At 39.0% G+C, this 17,582-nt stretch overlaps 1 protein-coding gene across 1 annotated transcript in view; it reads left to right on the forward strand.

Moving 5' to 3' along the window:
• The window catches only part of LOC126176540 (solute carrier family 22 member 7-like), a 114,961-nt gene that overhangs the window by 23,832 nt on the left and 73,547 nt on the right, over positions 1-17,582 (forward strand). The window contains exons 2-3 of the mRNA XM_049923696.1: positions 1,284-1,543; positions 6,355-6,603. Coding sequence (XP_049779653.1) covers positions 1,284-1,543; positions 6,355-6,603 — 509 coding nt within the window. The remainder of the gene's footprint in view (positions 1-1,283; positions 1,544-6,354; positions 6,604-17,582) is intronic.

Raw genomic sequence — 17,582 nt, forward strand, 5'->3', positions numbered from 1 at the left:
CGAATCAAAATCTTCTTAACTAAGCTGTTGGTATGGCCGACAACACGAGACCAGTGCCGTTAAGTAACATTTGCAATGGCGTTTTATGTCAGCATTTCAGCCTCATTGAGTGTAAACTTCAGTTTTTTTTCGCATTACCTTTCACTTGGGTGTATATATTCTATGTCGCATTTAATGAGCATCATACGTAGGAAGCCCGATGAAAATATGCCCTTTACCATTCGCCAGTTCGTCGACCTGGTATAATGAAATGTTGGCTTGTACAGCACTACACTTTCCATTAACTTCGTCTTATACGTGCTAGGCTCAACTTCTTCTTAAGGAATATTTCATTGTATCCAGAGCAAAATATCCGCTTTCTCGCACTGTATTGTAAGAGCTTTATGCATCACAACACAGTGGTTTGGAGTTTTATCCATTACTAGATTCCGGGGAATAAAACTTTTATCCATTCTGGATTCATGTTTGGCAGCAGAACGAACATTCGCACGCGCCTATTTCAGTTCCTTAGCACTGACAAGCAAGGCCCTCGGAAATGCGGGCTGGGATAGGAAGCAAATAGGTCGCGATATATCGTTATTTAAATGCAGAAATAATTAATATTGTGACGGCACAAATAGGACCATTACTGAAAGTAAACTACTTGGAGTCTAAGTTTTGACTCATAATCAGGCGTTAAGTAATTCTAAACTACAGTTTCTACGAAGGGAGGAGTAAATCGAAAGTGTGTGTTGCAATTCTCGATACGTACATGGGATTCCGAATTTACCTACGTACTTCAGGTATTAGGTTGGCACCTGAACGAATGGAAATGTAAGGTGAACAGGAACGTTGCTAACTACAACACATTCTGAAATTTTAAACATATATCACTGCAGATACTGATATTGACGTTAGGTTTATATGGCTTTGTACAACGATCTGCATAATACTGACAGACGTGTGAAACAAAATGCGAAGCTTAGTTCTAGTCCAGCAGTTGTTGGCCATTTACTATAACGACTTTGAAACTGGTAAGTAGGAGGATAATTTTATTTCTTATTCGTATAACAGGTCAGCTTCAGTAGTTGAACTGGAATAACGCAGTCTTTTAAAATGTTCAGTGCAAGCTCACTTCTTTCCAGTGTTTGGTAAGGTAATGAAGGTAAAGCTTGAAACTTTTTTGTCATCAGCTTTGAATCTTTCTTCATGTTAGTAGGTTTATTTACACATTATAAAACTGGCAAATATATAACTAATAAACATTATTATTGTGAGTCTATAGACGTGCTGTTTGATTACAGGAAAACGGGGAAATTTCAACGAACAGAAGGAACCCTAAAGTCGGGCCAGCATTTGAGGAAGTGCTGGACTCCATCGGGTCGAGAGGAAAATTTCAGACGAGGCTCAATATTGTTTTCAACTGCGTCGGCCCATGTCTCAATATGTTGAGTATAAATGTTTTCTTTCTAGCAATGCAGACACCTGATCACTGGTGCCATGTTCCTGGCAGGGAACGTGCCAACCTGTCGCTGGAGGAGTGGAAGAATTTTACAATTCCGAGGTGAGACTCACATCAAAATGTGCTTCATAGCTCTATAAAGACCACATATATCACACTCTGTACTGCAATAGTAATGGAGGTTTAACCTGACATTCTTTCTGAGCATTCCAATCACTTCTCTCCTTCCTAAAAATACGGCTCTCATTTCTGTCTCTTTCTTATTTCTGGTAACTCCATGTATTTTCCCAAGTCGACACTTACGCACATCAGGTAGCACATACTCATATTTTCCATATCTCTGTGACCCAGGATTAAAGAGGGTAAATTATTACCATTCTGGTCGTGATCACTCTTTCCACGTGAACTGTCATATCAAAACTCCTGTAATAAGCTTTGGTACTCTTCGAGATTATCTTTACGTCGTTCAGCAAGAATGGTTGGATGCAGCTACATGAACGATATTTCATAACACAAATGCCAATCACTGCAGTAGTACCGTAGGAATTGCACCAGGACAGATCACACATAAAAGTGAGCAGGATTTGTAAAGATCGTCTGGCTACAATTTTTCGTGATTAGTCTACTGTACTTTTTATCACACTATTCTACTTCAAACAATTACGCTGGTGTAAATAGACGTCGAAATTCTTAAGATATTTTGCATGTATGAGATGAGGCACACATTTACGATACATTTCACTATCCAAATAACCACACAAATTCAAGCTTAAAACTACAAGCCCTCATTGGGGGCAGTTGAGATTGCTCTAGTCAAGTCTGAGGATGAATGCCGTTTGTTGAATTTCTAAATACTTAAACTTTCTTGAGAGATAGGCAGTGACTGTTATTAAAATGTCATAATTCCTCAAGAATGTAAAGACCACTACCATTAACCTTAATTTCTAATCATCCTTCTCAATTTTGACCATAATCTCTTTGAAATTCTTTTGTATGCCCAGTAGTAATGTAGCATGACTGGAAACTGGTGCATGGATTTAAGTAACCTCTTCCTGAAGAGTTACCACCTCCAGCGCTTCCGAGAATGTTTTATACCACTCGCATTCTTCCCTTTAATGTTGAAAATTATTTTGTAAATTGATTACCTCATCAAAAAAAAACTTAAACTGACTCTTCCCTCTCTCAACAGTAGTAAATTTCTCTTCAACAGTAGGCAGTCTGTTATAAGACTCCCCATTTAACTCTGCACTTAACTGTGTACACAGTTCAGTAAGGTTCCCCCTTAACGTCTTTGCTAGTAGACTTTAGGCTCTGTATTTGCACTTGTCTTGCACTAATACTGGATTACTGCTCCAATGAAACACTTTCGCCCCGTTCCTCCAACTTATATGTACATGCTTTCTCTTACACTCTCTTTTACTTTGTAAATCCTTAATCGATTCATTATTACCGTTTATTAATTTTACAAGTTACGCTTGTTGATTTGCTATGAGAATGAAAGAGCGTCTGTTTCTCTTGGGATATTCCTTAGTTGCATGTCACTGTCCTGCCGTTTCCCTTGAGAATAAGATAAATTTGTACTAATAGAAATTAATGTTCCACACTAAGACAGACTAAGGCAGAAGTCAGCTGATCATGTTACACGTGTAGCGGTCTAATAAAGGAATAATGACGTCACCTAATTTCATTGTATAGGCTTCAATGTAACCATCGCAGACGATGTTTCTACCCTATCAATAAAGCATCGCATTACTATCCTACAGGATTATGCTTATATCTTCCACATTTAGTTATTTAATTACGAGGGTTGAATGAAAAGTAATGCCTCCACCTTCGTTGACTGGGTATGGGTGGGAGTATTTTCATAAATCAAACGCAGAAATAATCCTTAGAATGTGAACTTTAATTACCAATATTCACTTTTCCACATAATCACCACCTAACTGAATACATTTCTGCCAACGATGGACAAGTTTTTTGAAGCCGTCACGGAAGAAGTCGACACTGTTTCTGCAACCACCGTCTCACAGTGTCTTCATCAGAAGCATAGTCTTGTTATCGCAGATCGTCTTTCATTATCGGGAAGAGATGGAAGTCAGACAGTGCTAAATCTGGACTGTTTGGAGGATGCCGTACAGTGATAAGATTGAGTCTATGAAGTTCTGCTGCGGTGGCACGTGAAGTGTGTGGTTAGGCATTGTCATGCAGTAGTGTGGCCCACATGTTCTTGTGAAATGCCGATTATGCTTCCAGTTTCTCTCTGAGTGATACGACGATCGTCCTGAATCAATCTGTCAACATTTTGCTTGTCAAACTCGGTGGTTGCTGTCACAGGACGTCCAACTCTTTATTTGTCATGCAGGTCCGATGTTGCTGCCTCAACATCTTTAAACTTACTCACCCAACGACGCACAGTACTCACATCAACACAATCACCATAAACTGCTTTCATTCTCTGATGAATCTCCTTTGCAGTGACACCCTCTGCTGTCAAGAATTCAATGGCTGCACGTCGCTTAAATCGCGTTGACCGACCGTCTGCTCTGGGTACCACATTGTAACAACACAACCGTTCAATGCTAAGGCTTCACGACAACTGGAGCTGTACAGAAGAGGCCACGTAAGATGCCAGTACCTGCCACATACCAATGCTGCCAACTGTTGAAGAGTTACGAAGGTGGAGGCATTACTTTTCAGTGAACCATCGTATTTCATACTTTGATTTCATCAACTTGTTCTTCCATATGAATATTTGATGAATATCTGTTATGAGATGTGGGATTCAAAGAGACGGTGCACTGCCATTCCCGACTGGCTTCAGCGGGCTAAGCTGAAATTCGAGTTACCCTCACCAACGTCTCACAAAAACTACAACTACTATTTATTAATAATATAACTATAATTTTGAAAAAAAGGATACTTATGCAATCAACTGTACAATTGTATGATTTTTCTCTAACGGTTTCATTGTTACAACCATCTTCACTGGAGAAAAACTGTTCAAAAATGGTTCAAAATGAAAAATAGACATAACTGTTCCATTACTCCTCTAGTTGTCCTACGGTACAGAACTCTTATATCGTGTTCAGACAGACCCTTACGACAGTTCGTAAATTCTACTCTAGATTGGGTGATATTTGACAAAAATGTATTTTTGACCCATTGATGCACACTGTCTCTCTTGTGTGAAGATACTTGTAATGACTGTAGGTAAAGGATAAATGTACAGTTGTGCAGCTGATGGCACAAATATCCGTCTCTTTTTAATTAATAGCCATAGACAGTCACCTACGAAAAGTTTAATGTCATAATTATGTTGCTTCTACTAATTACTACTTCCTGCAGGAATGCAGCATCGAAATTATGATCATTTAAGAACTTTCCCTAAGACTTATCATTTGGATGAGGTGGTGATAACCGAGATACGATCGTAAAAAGTCTATCGATCTTTATATGTGAATTGATTTGTTAGGCAGGGACTAAATTTCCAGTTCCAAAGAAACCAATCTTTTGCTCAGCAGCCGCTTGTAGCATGTCACTGAAGTTTTCTGGCAAACAAAAAAAAAAAAAAAAAAAAAAAAATCCGTATGACTTCATCATACTCTCCATTTTACGTTTTCTGATATTCGGTACAGATGTTTGCATTTCGTTTCTCAGTTTTCACTCGTTTTGAATTGTCTGTTTTGAATGCGGTAGTGTTGTTGTTTTGTAATTTGCAGTGAAGAGGTTGAAGACTGTCATAGAGAAGTAGAGGTTTTCTTATTGCCACCATCTTCGAAGGATTTTTCCAGTACGGTGATTACATACGGCATTCTCAAAACAGCATGTTCCTATCTTTCTGAAATTTTATTCGCTTTCATGAACGCTTGCTGCAATTTCTTCATGCCCTTCCACTTTCGTACGCGCCTTCTGACGCGCCTCTTCCCGTAAGTCATCAGTGATACCAAGCTCATCGATTAATTAATTTTGAGAATTATCGTCCTCCGTTCCACTCGCTGGCTCTTCGGTGATAATTTCTTTAACATCTTCATTCACATTTCTCTTCCGACAGGGCTCTGATGCTCGTATCTAATGTGGGGTCAGTCAACCTTACACAACAGCTGCATACATGTGTATGTTAGTAATACTGTGCTAACCATAAGTATGATTAAATTTTGAATAATCATTAGTGTTCCTCACTATTCCTTCAAACACTTGGTTCTCTGTACATTTAGCATATACACAGTTCGCAGTATATTACATTTGGGGACCTGTCACCTCATTATTAAGCAACTTTACAGCGCAGCGAGGCGAGTAGGCTCTCCTTTCAGAACAAAATTTTTAAATTTTTCTGCTCGAGGAAAACATGTTACTTACAGTTCACGTGACATTGCACATCAACCTAAATAACATTCCGCAGTAAACACATGCTCGAATTCACAAAGCCACTCCCCTATCACTCGCAGAAAAACTTCGCTCAATCACGTCATTCAACTCTGACAATGTACACTAACGGAAAAAAAGTATCATCGTGGTTCATTACCCTCGTTTAACTGTCGGTCTTCTACAGCTGGCTGTATTAAGTCATCTCCACAGTCCGATGAAGGCAACGGCATACCGACTCCAATAGAACGATGCCTAGTAAATCACATGCAATTCAAAATGATGTACGAGCTGATGATAGTTTCGCGTCTTTTATGGTTGGTTTTGTGTAACAGTTTGTACGAATTCAAAGATTCATATGTAAGTGGATTCTGTTAGCCCACAGTTGGTACTAGGATATTGCCTGATTCATAGGAAATATTTGTTTAGAAATTTTATTCTTCAGTTATCATTCGCTAAGATTTCATTTGAACTGTTTTCGCTTTGATTGCAGTGTTGTTATTTTAGAGCCTTCTACGCTACTTGATTCAAAAATATCTGACGTCACACAGGGCAGGCAATTCGTTCAGCAAGTGCCTGATGTACAACCAGAGCGATGGTATCAATGGTGTCAACTGGAACAGTTCAGAACCCGTCAAGTGTCAGCATGGCTGGGATTACGACGACACGTGGTTCTCTTTGACTGTCCCCTCCCAGATGAATTGGGTCTGCGACAACCAGCAGTCCGCCAATGATGTCTTGTTCTACGCACAAAACATCGGAGTGGCTCTGAGCCTGCTATTCGGATACATAGGCGACATGTAAGCAATCAGTCTGTGACATTATAGCCGTCTTATTCATTTTACCTTTATAATGTAATATACCAGCAACGGACAAATATTTTAAGTTCATCACTTTGTGGGTATTAAGTTATTAATGATTTTCGCTGTGTTATGTATGCCTCAGAAGTTAATGACGAAAGAATTTTATATTAACGTAACTTATATTTGTATATAAAACAAGTTAGATGATAGTAAATTATAGATTACGGTAACGTATTTGTCAGTCTCAGATCAAACAGATACTTCAGTAACCGGATGAAGTCATTTTACGTGTTTTTTTTTTTTTTTTTTTTTTTTTTTTTTTTTTTTTTTTTTTTTTACGTCTGGTTCCGTAGGACCAAACAGAGGAGCATATCTCCATGTACAAGGAATGCGCCTGCACCTGTGATTAACATAAATAAAATATATTGCAGATAAACCCAATGCAGATGACAAGTTGCGAGTGTGCTGGATGTTAACTAATGTCTGGGAAAACTCTGTGCAATTGGCAGAGTACGTAAAAAGAAGCAGATATACATATAGTCAATTACCTGTATTTTATTATTTAGACACACGTTTTCTCTTGTTTCATGATTGTTTCGTTTCCAGTGTTGTTCGGCAAATATCTACTAGGAAATCTTTCAGCATACAGCTGCCTGGCTTCAGACTTATTGCCATTCCGTAGATCAGGTGCCTGCCCGTCATGTATATATCAGAATGAATTTTAGTTAGAAATAGAATGTGGCCGAGCAGGCGTCACGCCAATGACTGGAAATCAGGCTCAACAAGTCGATTTCCAGCTGAGGTCGCTAACACAGGCTTATTCGGCTGTGCGTCTCTCTGAAATAGTCCGTTAGAGGAGGAATAATATTCAGTACACACTTAAAAACTATCCCGTAATAGCTGCAGAGCAAGTTTCGACTACTGATTGTGTTCTCAATACTAAACGGATTTACGTAATTACTAGTACCATGGCAACTAAGGGGAAAACATGAAAACCTGAAAACAAACAACATTAGAAAATTATTAATACATGTAAAAGGACGCTAAAATTTAGAGAACATAAAGGATACAAACGAGGCAAACATGCAAAAATGTCTCTCTCATTAAGAAAAAATAAGGTGTATTTATTTGTATTTTTCTGCTCCACTGTAAATCTTCTACCCATTCCCACATAATGGTGAACACCCAGTATATTGTCATAATCAATTATGTAATACGGGAATTAGATAAATTTACCTAGAAACTCTCCGACAGAGCAGAATAAGTGATCCTGAGGAAATTCTTCAAATTTGGTTCAAATGGCTCTGAGCACTATGGGACTTAACATCTAAAGGTCATCAGTCCCCTAGAACTTAGAACTACTTAAACTTAACTAGCCTAAGGACATCAACACACATCCATGCCCTAGGAAGGATTACAACCTGCGACCGTAGCAGTCGTGGGGTTCCGGAATGAAGCGCCTAGAACCGCACGGCCACCGCGGCCGGCAAGAAATTCTTCACCTTAGCATTTAATGTGCGAGATTTGCTCCTAAGACTTTTTAATTCCTGTTGTAAGCTACTGAAGAGGGATGCTGCAGAATACTGCTCGCCAGTCTGTACAAGAATCAAGGAAGTGCGACCCGAATGTAGACTGGTTTCCTGCCTAGCGTTAACTGAGTAAAAGCTACTAGATCTTGGGAAGAAGGTTTTATAGTCAACAGCAAACCACACAAAATAAAATTCATTTTGAGGGACCAGTATCGGATTTCCTAGACTACTGAACAGAGGTCGACAAGAGTTTGACGAACTCAAGCCAAATTTTGCTGTAACTGCATGTTTTTGAGCCAAAAATTCCTTTTGTGAGTAGGAACATTTACCAGGTACTGTAACGCAATACGACATAAGCAAATGATAATATGCAAAGTAGACTAAATTTCGTGTTGCACGATCACTTACCGCAGAAAATGCTCTAACGGTAAATATTCAAGCAATCACTCCTTGAACAAAGTCCTGTTCATTGGCTTCCATGGCAGTTTACTATGCATCTAGAAAACTGAACTGTTCGGAATTACTGGTCATACGTCCGTTCTGTATGATGAAAATGTGAGTTTTAGTTGAGCTGTAGAAACTGATTCCTGCCGTGACTGAGCAAGAGTTTATTTTCCACAAGCCATCAACGTATCTCTTGACCTTCATTATTTGATTCACTGCCTATGTTGTACTCAATAGCATTCAAAGCCACCCTTGTATCACCAGAAAACAGAATTATTATAGAAGCAACTGTCCCATTAGAAATCATAACGTTTGTATACAGGAGCTAGTGTCATCAGCAAACAGTATTAATTTAGAAGATAATATCATATTACAAGGCATAACATTTATATGAAACAGAAACCGCAGCTGTCTCAGCATCGATACTTGGCGCGCCGTCCATCGAACTGTTCTTCAATCACATGCCACCTCATAGATGTTCTCATAAATCTGGAGAGTGATGTTTTGCTGCTTGTTCTTCATGTATGAGAAGGACCAGTTGTGAGCTACTCCTCTTATTCCATAAAGCTCTGTGGTAACATTTTGTAATCCACACTTTGAAAAAGAAGGTGCCTTTTGTACGCAACTTTTTGTCGAATTCGTTCAACGTCTAACTGATAAAAGGGTATATATCGTTTCCAGTGGTTAAGCCTCTTCTGAATTTAGACTGTCCTTTTGATAGCAAACTGAGTGAACTGTAATGATAAATTACCCTTATTTATCCAGCCTTTTCAAAACCGTTTTCGAACACTAGTGGCATAGAAATAGGTCTAAAGTTACCTATATTATCTCTTTCTCCTTTTGTATAAATTGTTTTTACTATCCGGTGCTTCAAGACACTGAACATTCATAAAGAAGAAAATAATACTAATCTAACGAACATATGCAGCACAGTGCTTTACTATTTCACTAAATACCACATTATACGCATTTGAATTCTTGGTCTTCAACACCGCAATTACTGACTCAGTCTCATCGTTGCCAGTATCACAGAGTTGTATTTCAGACTGTTGTCTTGGAAATCCATTCTCTCTGATAGTTACACAGGGTGAGTCACAAACTATTGTCAACAAGAATAATTCCGAAATTACGATAGGAAGTTTAAAGTTTCTGCGACAAAAGTTGAGCAGGAGAACGGGGGGCATTATATGACATTGGTTTTTTGTTGCTAGATGGAGTTGCTTCAGATATATGAAGGTCAACTTTGTTTTCTTTTTTAAAATGGTATGCTATAGTTTGGTACTTATTTTCTGATAGTGGCTATCGAGCGGAATAAAATAAGGCCACTCTAGGTCAACGAAGGTCACAAAGGTGGCATGAACGTCCGTTTATACAAGGTGTTCGAAGTGATCACCATTGGTAACAATGTAGTGCTGAACTCTTGATATCATGGACTGAGTGGTATTCCATATCAGCTCGCCACTTATCGAAGCACATGCTCTGACAATTCTCGCTCGTATATCGTGCAAATAATATATATTCGCCGAATTCTGCGTATCCATCTAATGCGCCATTGATATGTAAACACCATTGGACGGTTTCCCAATACAACACTAATAGGACCGGTAAGACTAGTATCTTTGAATCAGGCGAATGTGAATGACGTATTCCTTCAAAGAACAAGTCGAAGTTCTTCTCATTTTCGGAGAATGCTAACAAAATTCGGTGAGAGCTGCAGACTTATACGCTGAAAGGTATCCTCAACGTACTCACCGAACACGTCGTACGTTTAAATATGTGTATGATAAACTGACAACAACTGGACCTTTAACGCATCGGAAACACATCCAGCTAATAAAAGTACTATGTACTTTAGACTTTGATCTGAAAATCCTGTTTAGTTCATATAAATGAGTACAGTTCTGAGTTTTTTTATTACATTTGCAATAAGTTAAAATTCAATTGTGGTCACGTTACAGACTAGAAAAGTACTATAAGGGCAAACAATAATCAATTTGCTGAGACAAATTTCATTCCACAGCTTCACAAAGCTATAAAATACGTCTCACACGTGCATCACATGATTCAGCAAAAGACAAAACAAATCTTTGTAAAGCCATTCGTGCTAATTACTCAACAAATATAACCACATAATCACTCTCATGTCCTAATATTTGAAAATAATTGTGTTATCGGCAGTTGCTGATATTTCATACAGGCAAAAGTTCATTGTTATCTAGTGTTTGCAATGTACGTAGCAGATATGATTGGTATCAGAACTGCAGTTCGTATTCTTTCCATAAAAGATAGCTCAATAAATTCATCATTTGCATGCACAACTCTGAAATTATCTCTCATCAAGATACTTTATAAATAGCATAACAGGCACTATTCAGAATAGTTCAGATATAGCTTCCTCAATTCATAACTTTTACACAATCTCTTATCCTAATTACAATTAGCAGTTACCTATATCCCTAAAATTCATAATGTACTTCACAAAATACGTACCTACAGAAAAAATCATCTCATGCACTTTCCTGAAAAATAGCACAGTATTCTGTCTGGTGAAGGTAAGCAAAAATACACTCCACAAACGTCACAAGGAATTTCATTATATGGGCAAACTATCTTCCCAGAAAAAAAGATTATCTTAGAACCTCCTTCATAAACACCCAAAATCCTAAATCCGATACCTGGTCCAGATTCCTTGATGACACCTTTGCGATCTGAATCGAGGGTGAGAACGCTAGAACTGAAAAACTTCTGCCTCATTTGCTTGACTTGGTCCTACTCAACCTAGCAAGCCACCTTCCTAGATGTTGATCTACACCTCAGTGATGGCTTCTTCAGTACCTCCATTAATATTACCTATTAACTACCAGCAATATCTCCACTTCGACAGCTGCCACCCATTCCATACCAAGAACTCCCTTCCATGCAGGCTAGGCACCCATGGTCGTTTCATTTAGAGTGATCAGCAGGCCCTCTCGAAATACACCGAGGTCTCACTGAAGACTCCACCGGCCATAATTATTTTCCCATTCTTGTACACATCCATATCTCTCATGCGTTATCTTTCCTGTCTCCGACCATCTCCCAAAGCTTCATTGTCCCGCCACGGAGGAGCATTCCCTTCGTCACTCATTACGACACAGAACTTGGCAACTGAATTACGTTATCCCACAGGGTTTGACTACCTCTCGTTGTGCCCTTAAATGAGAAATGGCCTACCCGCTCTTCTTCCCACCCCTTCCATAGTGGTATTCCGCTGTCCACCGAACATACATAACACACTCGCCCGTCGCTAGGCAAGCCCTGCTCACGACCCCTTATCTCATGGCGCATACCCCCGCAATATACCTTGATGCAATACCTGCCCCATGCATCCTCCCTCGACCTCTACTCCAGTCCGGTCACAGACATCACTTATTAAAGATATTGCTGCCTGTGAAACCAGTCATGTGAACTACAGGCTCAGCTGCAACCACTGTGCTGCATTCTCTGTCGGTATGATAGCCAAAAAGCTGTTGGCTCATGCTTTCCGCATGAATGGCCCCCAAGAAACTGAGACTACAAGTGGACCACCTTGTTGATGAGCACGCTGTCAAACATTACGACCTTCATTTCAATGACTGCTTCATAACTCGTGCCAATGGATCCTTTCAAAACACCAGCGTTTCTAAATTACACAACTGGGATCATTCCGTGCTGTATATCCCACTTTCTCGTAGCACTCCTGGCCTCAGCATTCGTTGGTCATTGTCACCAATCTAGCCCCTTCCCTGTTCCCATTCCAGCATTACTTAGCCCTCATTCCAATATCGTACCCAGTCTTCTTACTTCTCTCCTTTTCCGCTACTGTCCCCCTTCCCACCTCTGCCCAGCCCTCTTTCTTACCTCCTGACGGCACATAGCTGCCCAACCCTCTCCCCACGTCGTCTGTGCCTACTCCCCAGCAACAGTGCACTGTCTGCCACCCCAAGCCTAACATCCCTACTGTTCCTCTCCCCAGCGTCCTCACCACCACCACAACCACTCAGTCGTTACTCTCCTCATGCACTTGTGCTGCTGCTGTCAGTGTGGCTTCAGTTATCTCAGACAGCAGTCATATTGAGAATTATTCATTAAGATTTTATTTACTTGTTCAGAAATAAATGAGAAGGTGAAACTTCTAAATTTAATTCTGAAACTACTCAGTGAAATTGTATCAAGCGAACGTGCTTAAACTGCTGAGTGAAAGTACTTGAGTTTATTATTTAATATGTGACCTACAGAGGGCTCGGCTCTGAGCAGTATGGGACTTAACATCTATGGTCATCAGTCCCCTAGAACTTAGAACTACTTAAACCTAACTAACCTAAGCACAGCACACAACACCCAGTCATCACGAGGCAGAGAAAATTCCTGACTCCGCCGGGAATCGAACCCGGGAACCCGGGCGCGGGAAGCGAGAACGCTACCGCACGACCACAAGCTGCGGACGTGACCTTCAGAAATATTCCTGACAAATACAACTCAAACGCAATCTGACTGCTCAAAAAATTAACACAAAAGAATATCCCTGCATCAGCAGAAGCCCTAACAATAACCGACACATTTCATAAAACACTTAACTCACAAAAAATCTTCATTACACGAACTACAGCGATACAGCGAGCATCAATACAGCCAGTTAAATAAAAGATTCTGACTACAATAGGCTCTACCTACTAATAGGCATGTGGCTAGCAAATGTTACCTTAATAATGTGACATCCAGTTCCAAAAATTGAATAATCGTCCATTACATCCAGTTCCAAAAAATTATGTAATCATCAACAATCTTACATTTCCATGGTGAGAAGACGTCCATACCGTCTGCTCACGCTATCACTTTAAACTTCTAACCTCGATCACTGCTAACTATTAGCTTCCAACCCCCATCACTGCTGATTATACACTCCCAACTGCGAGTTCGACCAGCCACAGAGAGACTCTTACAGAGAATGCACAGTTCTGTCAGAGTTATTAATGACGTCTATCGCTCTGCCAACATCAAAATATATAAACTGGCTAGTCACATAGCCCCCCTCCCCCCTGCTCCTCTCTAAAAATTTTACAAAATTTTCTGGGCAGTGGCTAAGACTACTTTCTTAAATTTTTATATTAACAATATCAAATAGATCAGATGCACAATATTAGTAATTTACTGTTGGTCAGTAAAGCAAAAATGTTCCTCACTCTCCCTAAAGGCAGTCTTAATCATTCATCCAAAGTGTAATATATGACAGTATTATACAGAAAGTCTAAGCAATAAAAGAAATTGCTCACGTAAGTAGTGGACCTCCATGCACTCTTGAAGAAACAATGTTGTCCTCCCAACAGAAAGACAGTAATGACTCTTGACATGAAGACATGAGGATTGGTAATCTGCGACAACAGAGCACACCCACAGCAGAGTCTGTCGAAGTCTTGAAGAATATTGGTAGAATAGGCAGGTATCCAGAGAGCAGACCCACAGTATTCCTGGTAGAGACTGAGGTAGTAATGGGCCACCAAAGGTGCAGAACCACTGTACTCCATGTACAGATGATCAGCAGCCATCCGTTGCAATGGTGCGGGTGCACATTCACAATTCAAGAGTCTTGATGACAATATAGCAAGTCCACAAACCACCACTTGTGGCTCACTAATTGCTTTGCAGTATCTTTATATCCAGCAACGGTGTTAACCAGTCCCTTGCTGAATTATCAGCACTCATGCAAGTACTAGCTCAGTCATATATACTCTGACGTTTTATCCATATACTACGACCAACACACAAATGTGGTCAGTAAAATGAATCCCCACTATTTACTTAACTTGGAGAACAGGTGTGTATACAATTTCAATTTTACAGCAAACAAATTCAGTCACAAATGTAAATAAAACATCAGTAAAGTGAAGATCATCATAATACAGATAACATTTGTAGTAATACGGGCTTCACAAAAAGAATAGAAATAAAAATATACTTGAGTATCACAAGAATTATGATGTAACTAACTAAATGAAAAATGAGAATGCCTTAAGAAATATTAACTTGACACATTAGCATTAAAAGAAAACAGAACAGAATAAATAATGTGTGAACGTCTTTTCAAAGAAAAAAAAAATAGGTTAGATTTGAGGATGACAATATTCCTCATCATCGTGAACGCAGCTTAGTATTAGAAAAAAATTTTTAGCAAATTTATCTTGTCACACAAACACACAGACAGGAAAAATACAAACACACAAGGGTACGCATAAACACCTAGCAGCATAAAAGAAAATGAAAGGAAGGGTCTGTTTCAGTGTAACATCTGATACTGCAGTACTTGTGGTTACACCATTTCGAACCAAAACTTCACTTTATTCTTGGAGAACTCCCTAAGTTTAACATTTGTTCCCAAAAAAATCCTGCCTATCTGTATTTATACTTTAATATATTTCTCACCTCATCACTTGCTTCCAAGAAAATCATACTTAACAAAATCATTGTTCCTCATTATACAATACTCTTTGGCCAAACCTTTTCCTTATAGCTTCTCAATGCATTTCTTCCCAACCCATCACAGCTCCTTTTCTTATATGGCATACCTCCTCTTAAACTAAATTTTATCTATTGAGCTCAGATACATAAACTAGAGAATGAGGCAATGCAGCAGCACGAAACAGTTCACAAAAAAAAAAAAAAACAATTCAAATATGTGTGAAATCTTATGGGACTTAACTGCTAAGTTCATCAGTCCCTAAGCTTACACACTACTTAACCTAACTAGGACAAACACACACACACCCATGCCCGAGGGAGGACTCGAACCTCCGCCGGGATCAGCCTCCCAGTCCACGGCAGTTGACACGAACAACAACAACAAAAAATGCAAATTGACAAAGCAAGCAGCAGTATACTCAAATTAGCAAAGAAAATGCAACAATATAACTAATATAAGGCAATATGCAGCAAACAAGAAAAATAAATCAGTGGTAAAACTGGCTTATCAGAGTAATACAATATAAAATTTAGTAGAACAATGCCAGACAAATAGTAGCAGCAAATGCAATAACTTACACCTAAGCATGACAAAGCATAAGGAGGAAAAAATATTACAGTAAAGTAAGCAATGCAGATAAGGGAAATGTCTATTCACATCCTAATGTCTACGTCACATCTTAACACTAGAGTGGTGCACCACAACAACTTTTCTATAAAAAAATTATCAAGTCCTTGGAAAGAAGATTATGTATGCTATTCCCGGTAATAGTCACTTTGCCTTTTTTAATATACTTTGCATCTTTCCTTTCCTTGTGCTCTTTTTTTTTAAGAATGTGGAGCATAAAATTATTATTTAATAGATCTGTAAACAGAAATAATTTACAATAGCATATGTATTAATTTTTTTTGTAAAACCAATACTGCAGGGCAACTAGACACTACATATTAAATGAAATGAGCAAATAAGCCGGCCGCAGTGGCCGAGCGGTAGGCGCTTCAGTCCGGCACCGCGCTGTTGCTACGGTCACAGGTTCGAATCCTGCCTCTGGCATGGATGTGTGTGATGTTCTTAGGTTAGGTAGGTTTAAGTAGTTCTAAATGTAGGGGATGATGACCTCAGACGTTAATTCCCATAGTGCTTAGAGCCGTTTGAAGTAAGCAAATAAGTAAAACGCAAAGTATAAAAACATCATTCACTAGCCACATGGCATTTCGTAAGTCAGTAAAAATTCTCGCAATTCTTGTCATAATCAGGTATGTAGAACCAAGAATATTTTTCACCACTTGATAAGCATTTCAGTAAGTAGCACAAAGTACAAACTCCAAAGTGTAATAATATGTTTACAAGTCATAGTGGGTCGTGTATATAGTGCGTTCTGCATAGCGGCCACTCTTTTCTAGAGCTATGTGAGCGCTTGCCGGAATGCAGCGAGCTTCAACGACGGTGAAGAGACACCAGTAAAGTTGAAAGGCAATATAACAATGGGTATATTTCAAAGATGCTAGCGCACAGCCCAGTACAACAGAGCATTACCTCAAGGTCACATACACTGTCTACGAAAATATTTAAGATAACAGTTGCAGCAACAATGACAGTTTCACACAAATAAAAAAAATTCAGGGGTTGAAAACTTATGTTGGAAGTGTATAGGAACAGAAGCTGATAAATAATAGTGTCCAAAAATTTCTGTCGGCATTGTGGTACTAACAGCCACATATATGATCACTTTTCATAATGATCCTAATCATACGTCGATTTCATAATATACATCGACGTCGTAAAAAAAATCTTCCTAACATATTAATCAAATTTCAAAATCGTCATAGCTTCCTCTAATATCTTCAATATCTCTAAAAATTGCTCTCTTGCTGGTTTCAATAGTGTCATCTACGTCAAACGTACTTAAAAAAGCATGATCCCATACAAAATAAATCTCTCAAAGCCATCACAGTATCACAATTGTTCCAAAAATATATGTGAACAGTTCACAAAATGCAGACAAAATACAATTTCAAAAGTGTGAAGTAATCCAACTGCTTAATTAGTAGACATGTGTCAGAGATGTAGTAAAAAAATTTCCATTTCCCTCTGCTAAATGACCTGATAGCTGTGTAATTCTGTAATAGAGAAATGTGGTACCAATGTGTAAAACTGTATAAGCAAATACCATATTAGCTAGCGCTCCTTGTGCTTGCCACATGCGTGGTACACAAACTAGGCATACCCTCATTAGGGAAGAAGTTATTATACCTTCAGATGTTACAGATTAAAATTGCGGAGTGAAATGAATCACCGAAAACCTCTGTGTCATTGTAATTCTAAAATATTTCCTAAAACTGTTCCAAGTATAAAAAGTAACAATTGAAATGCGTGTCATGTAGCACTAAACTATGGTTCTTGCTGAATTTCTGTCGTTGCTTAGCGGTAAAAATGTGCCAAGTGTCGTAGTTAACGTCGTCCATAAGCATACTTCTCCAGAAAGTAAAGTACTATGCGAATACATGTCGTAGTTATTACGTTCATTG

The sequence above is a fragment of the Schistocerca cancellata genome, chromosome 3, assembly GCF_023864275.1.
Source record: "Schistocerca cancellata isolate TAMUIC-IGC-003103 chromosome 3, iqSchCanc2.1, whole genome shotgun sequence".
In the NCBI taxonomy this organism is placed as follows: domain Eukaryota; kingdom Metazoa; phylum Arthropoda; class Insecta; order Orthoptera; family Acrididae; genus Schistocerca; species Schistocerca cancellata.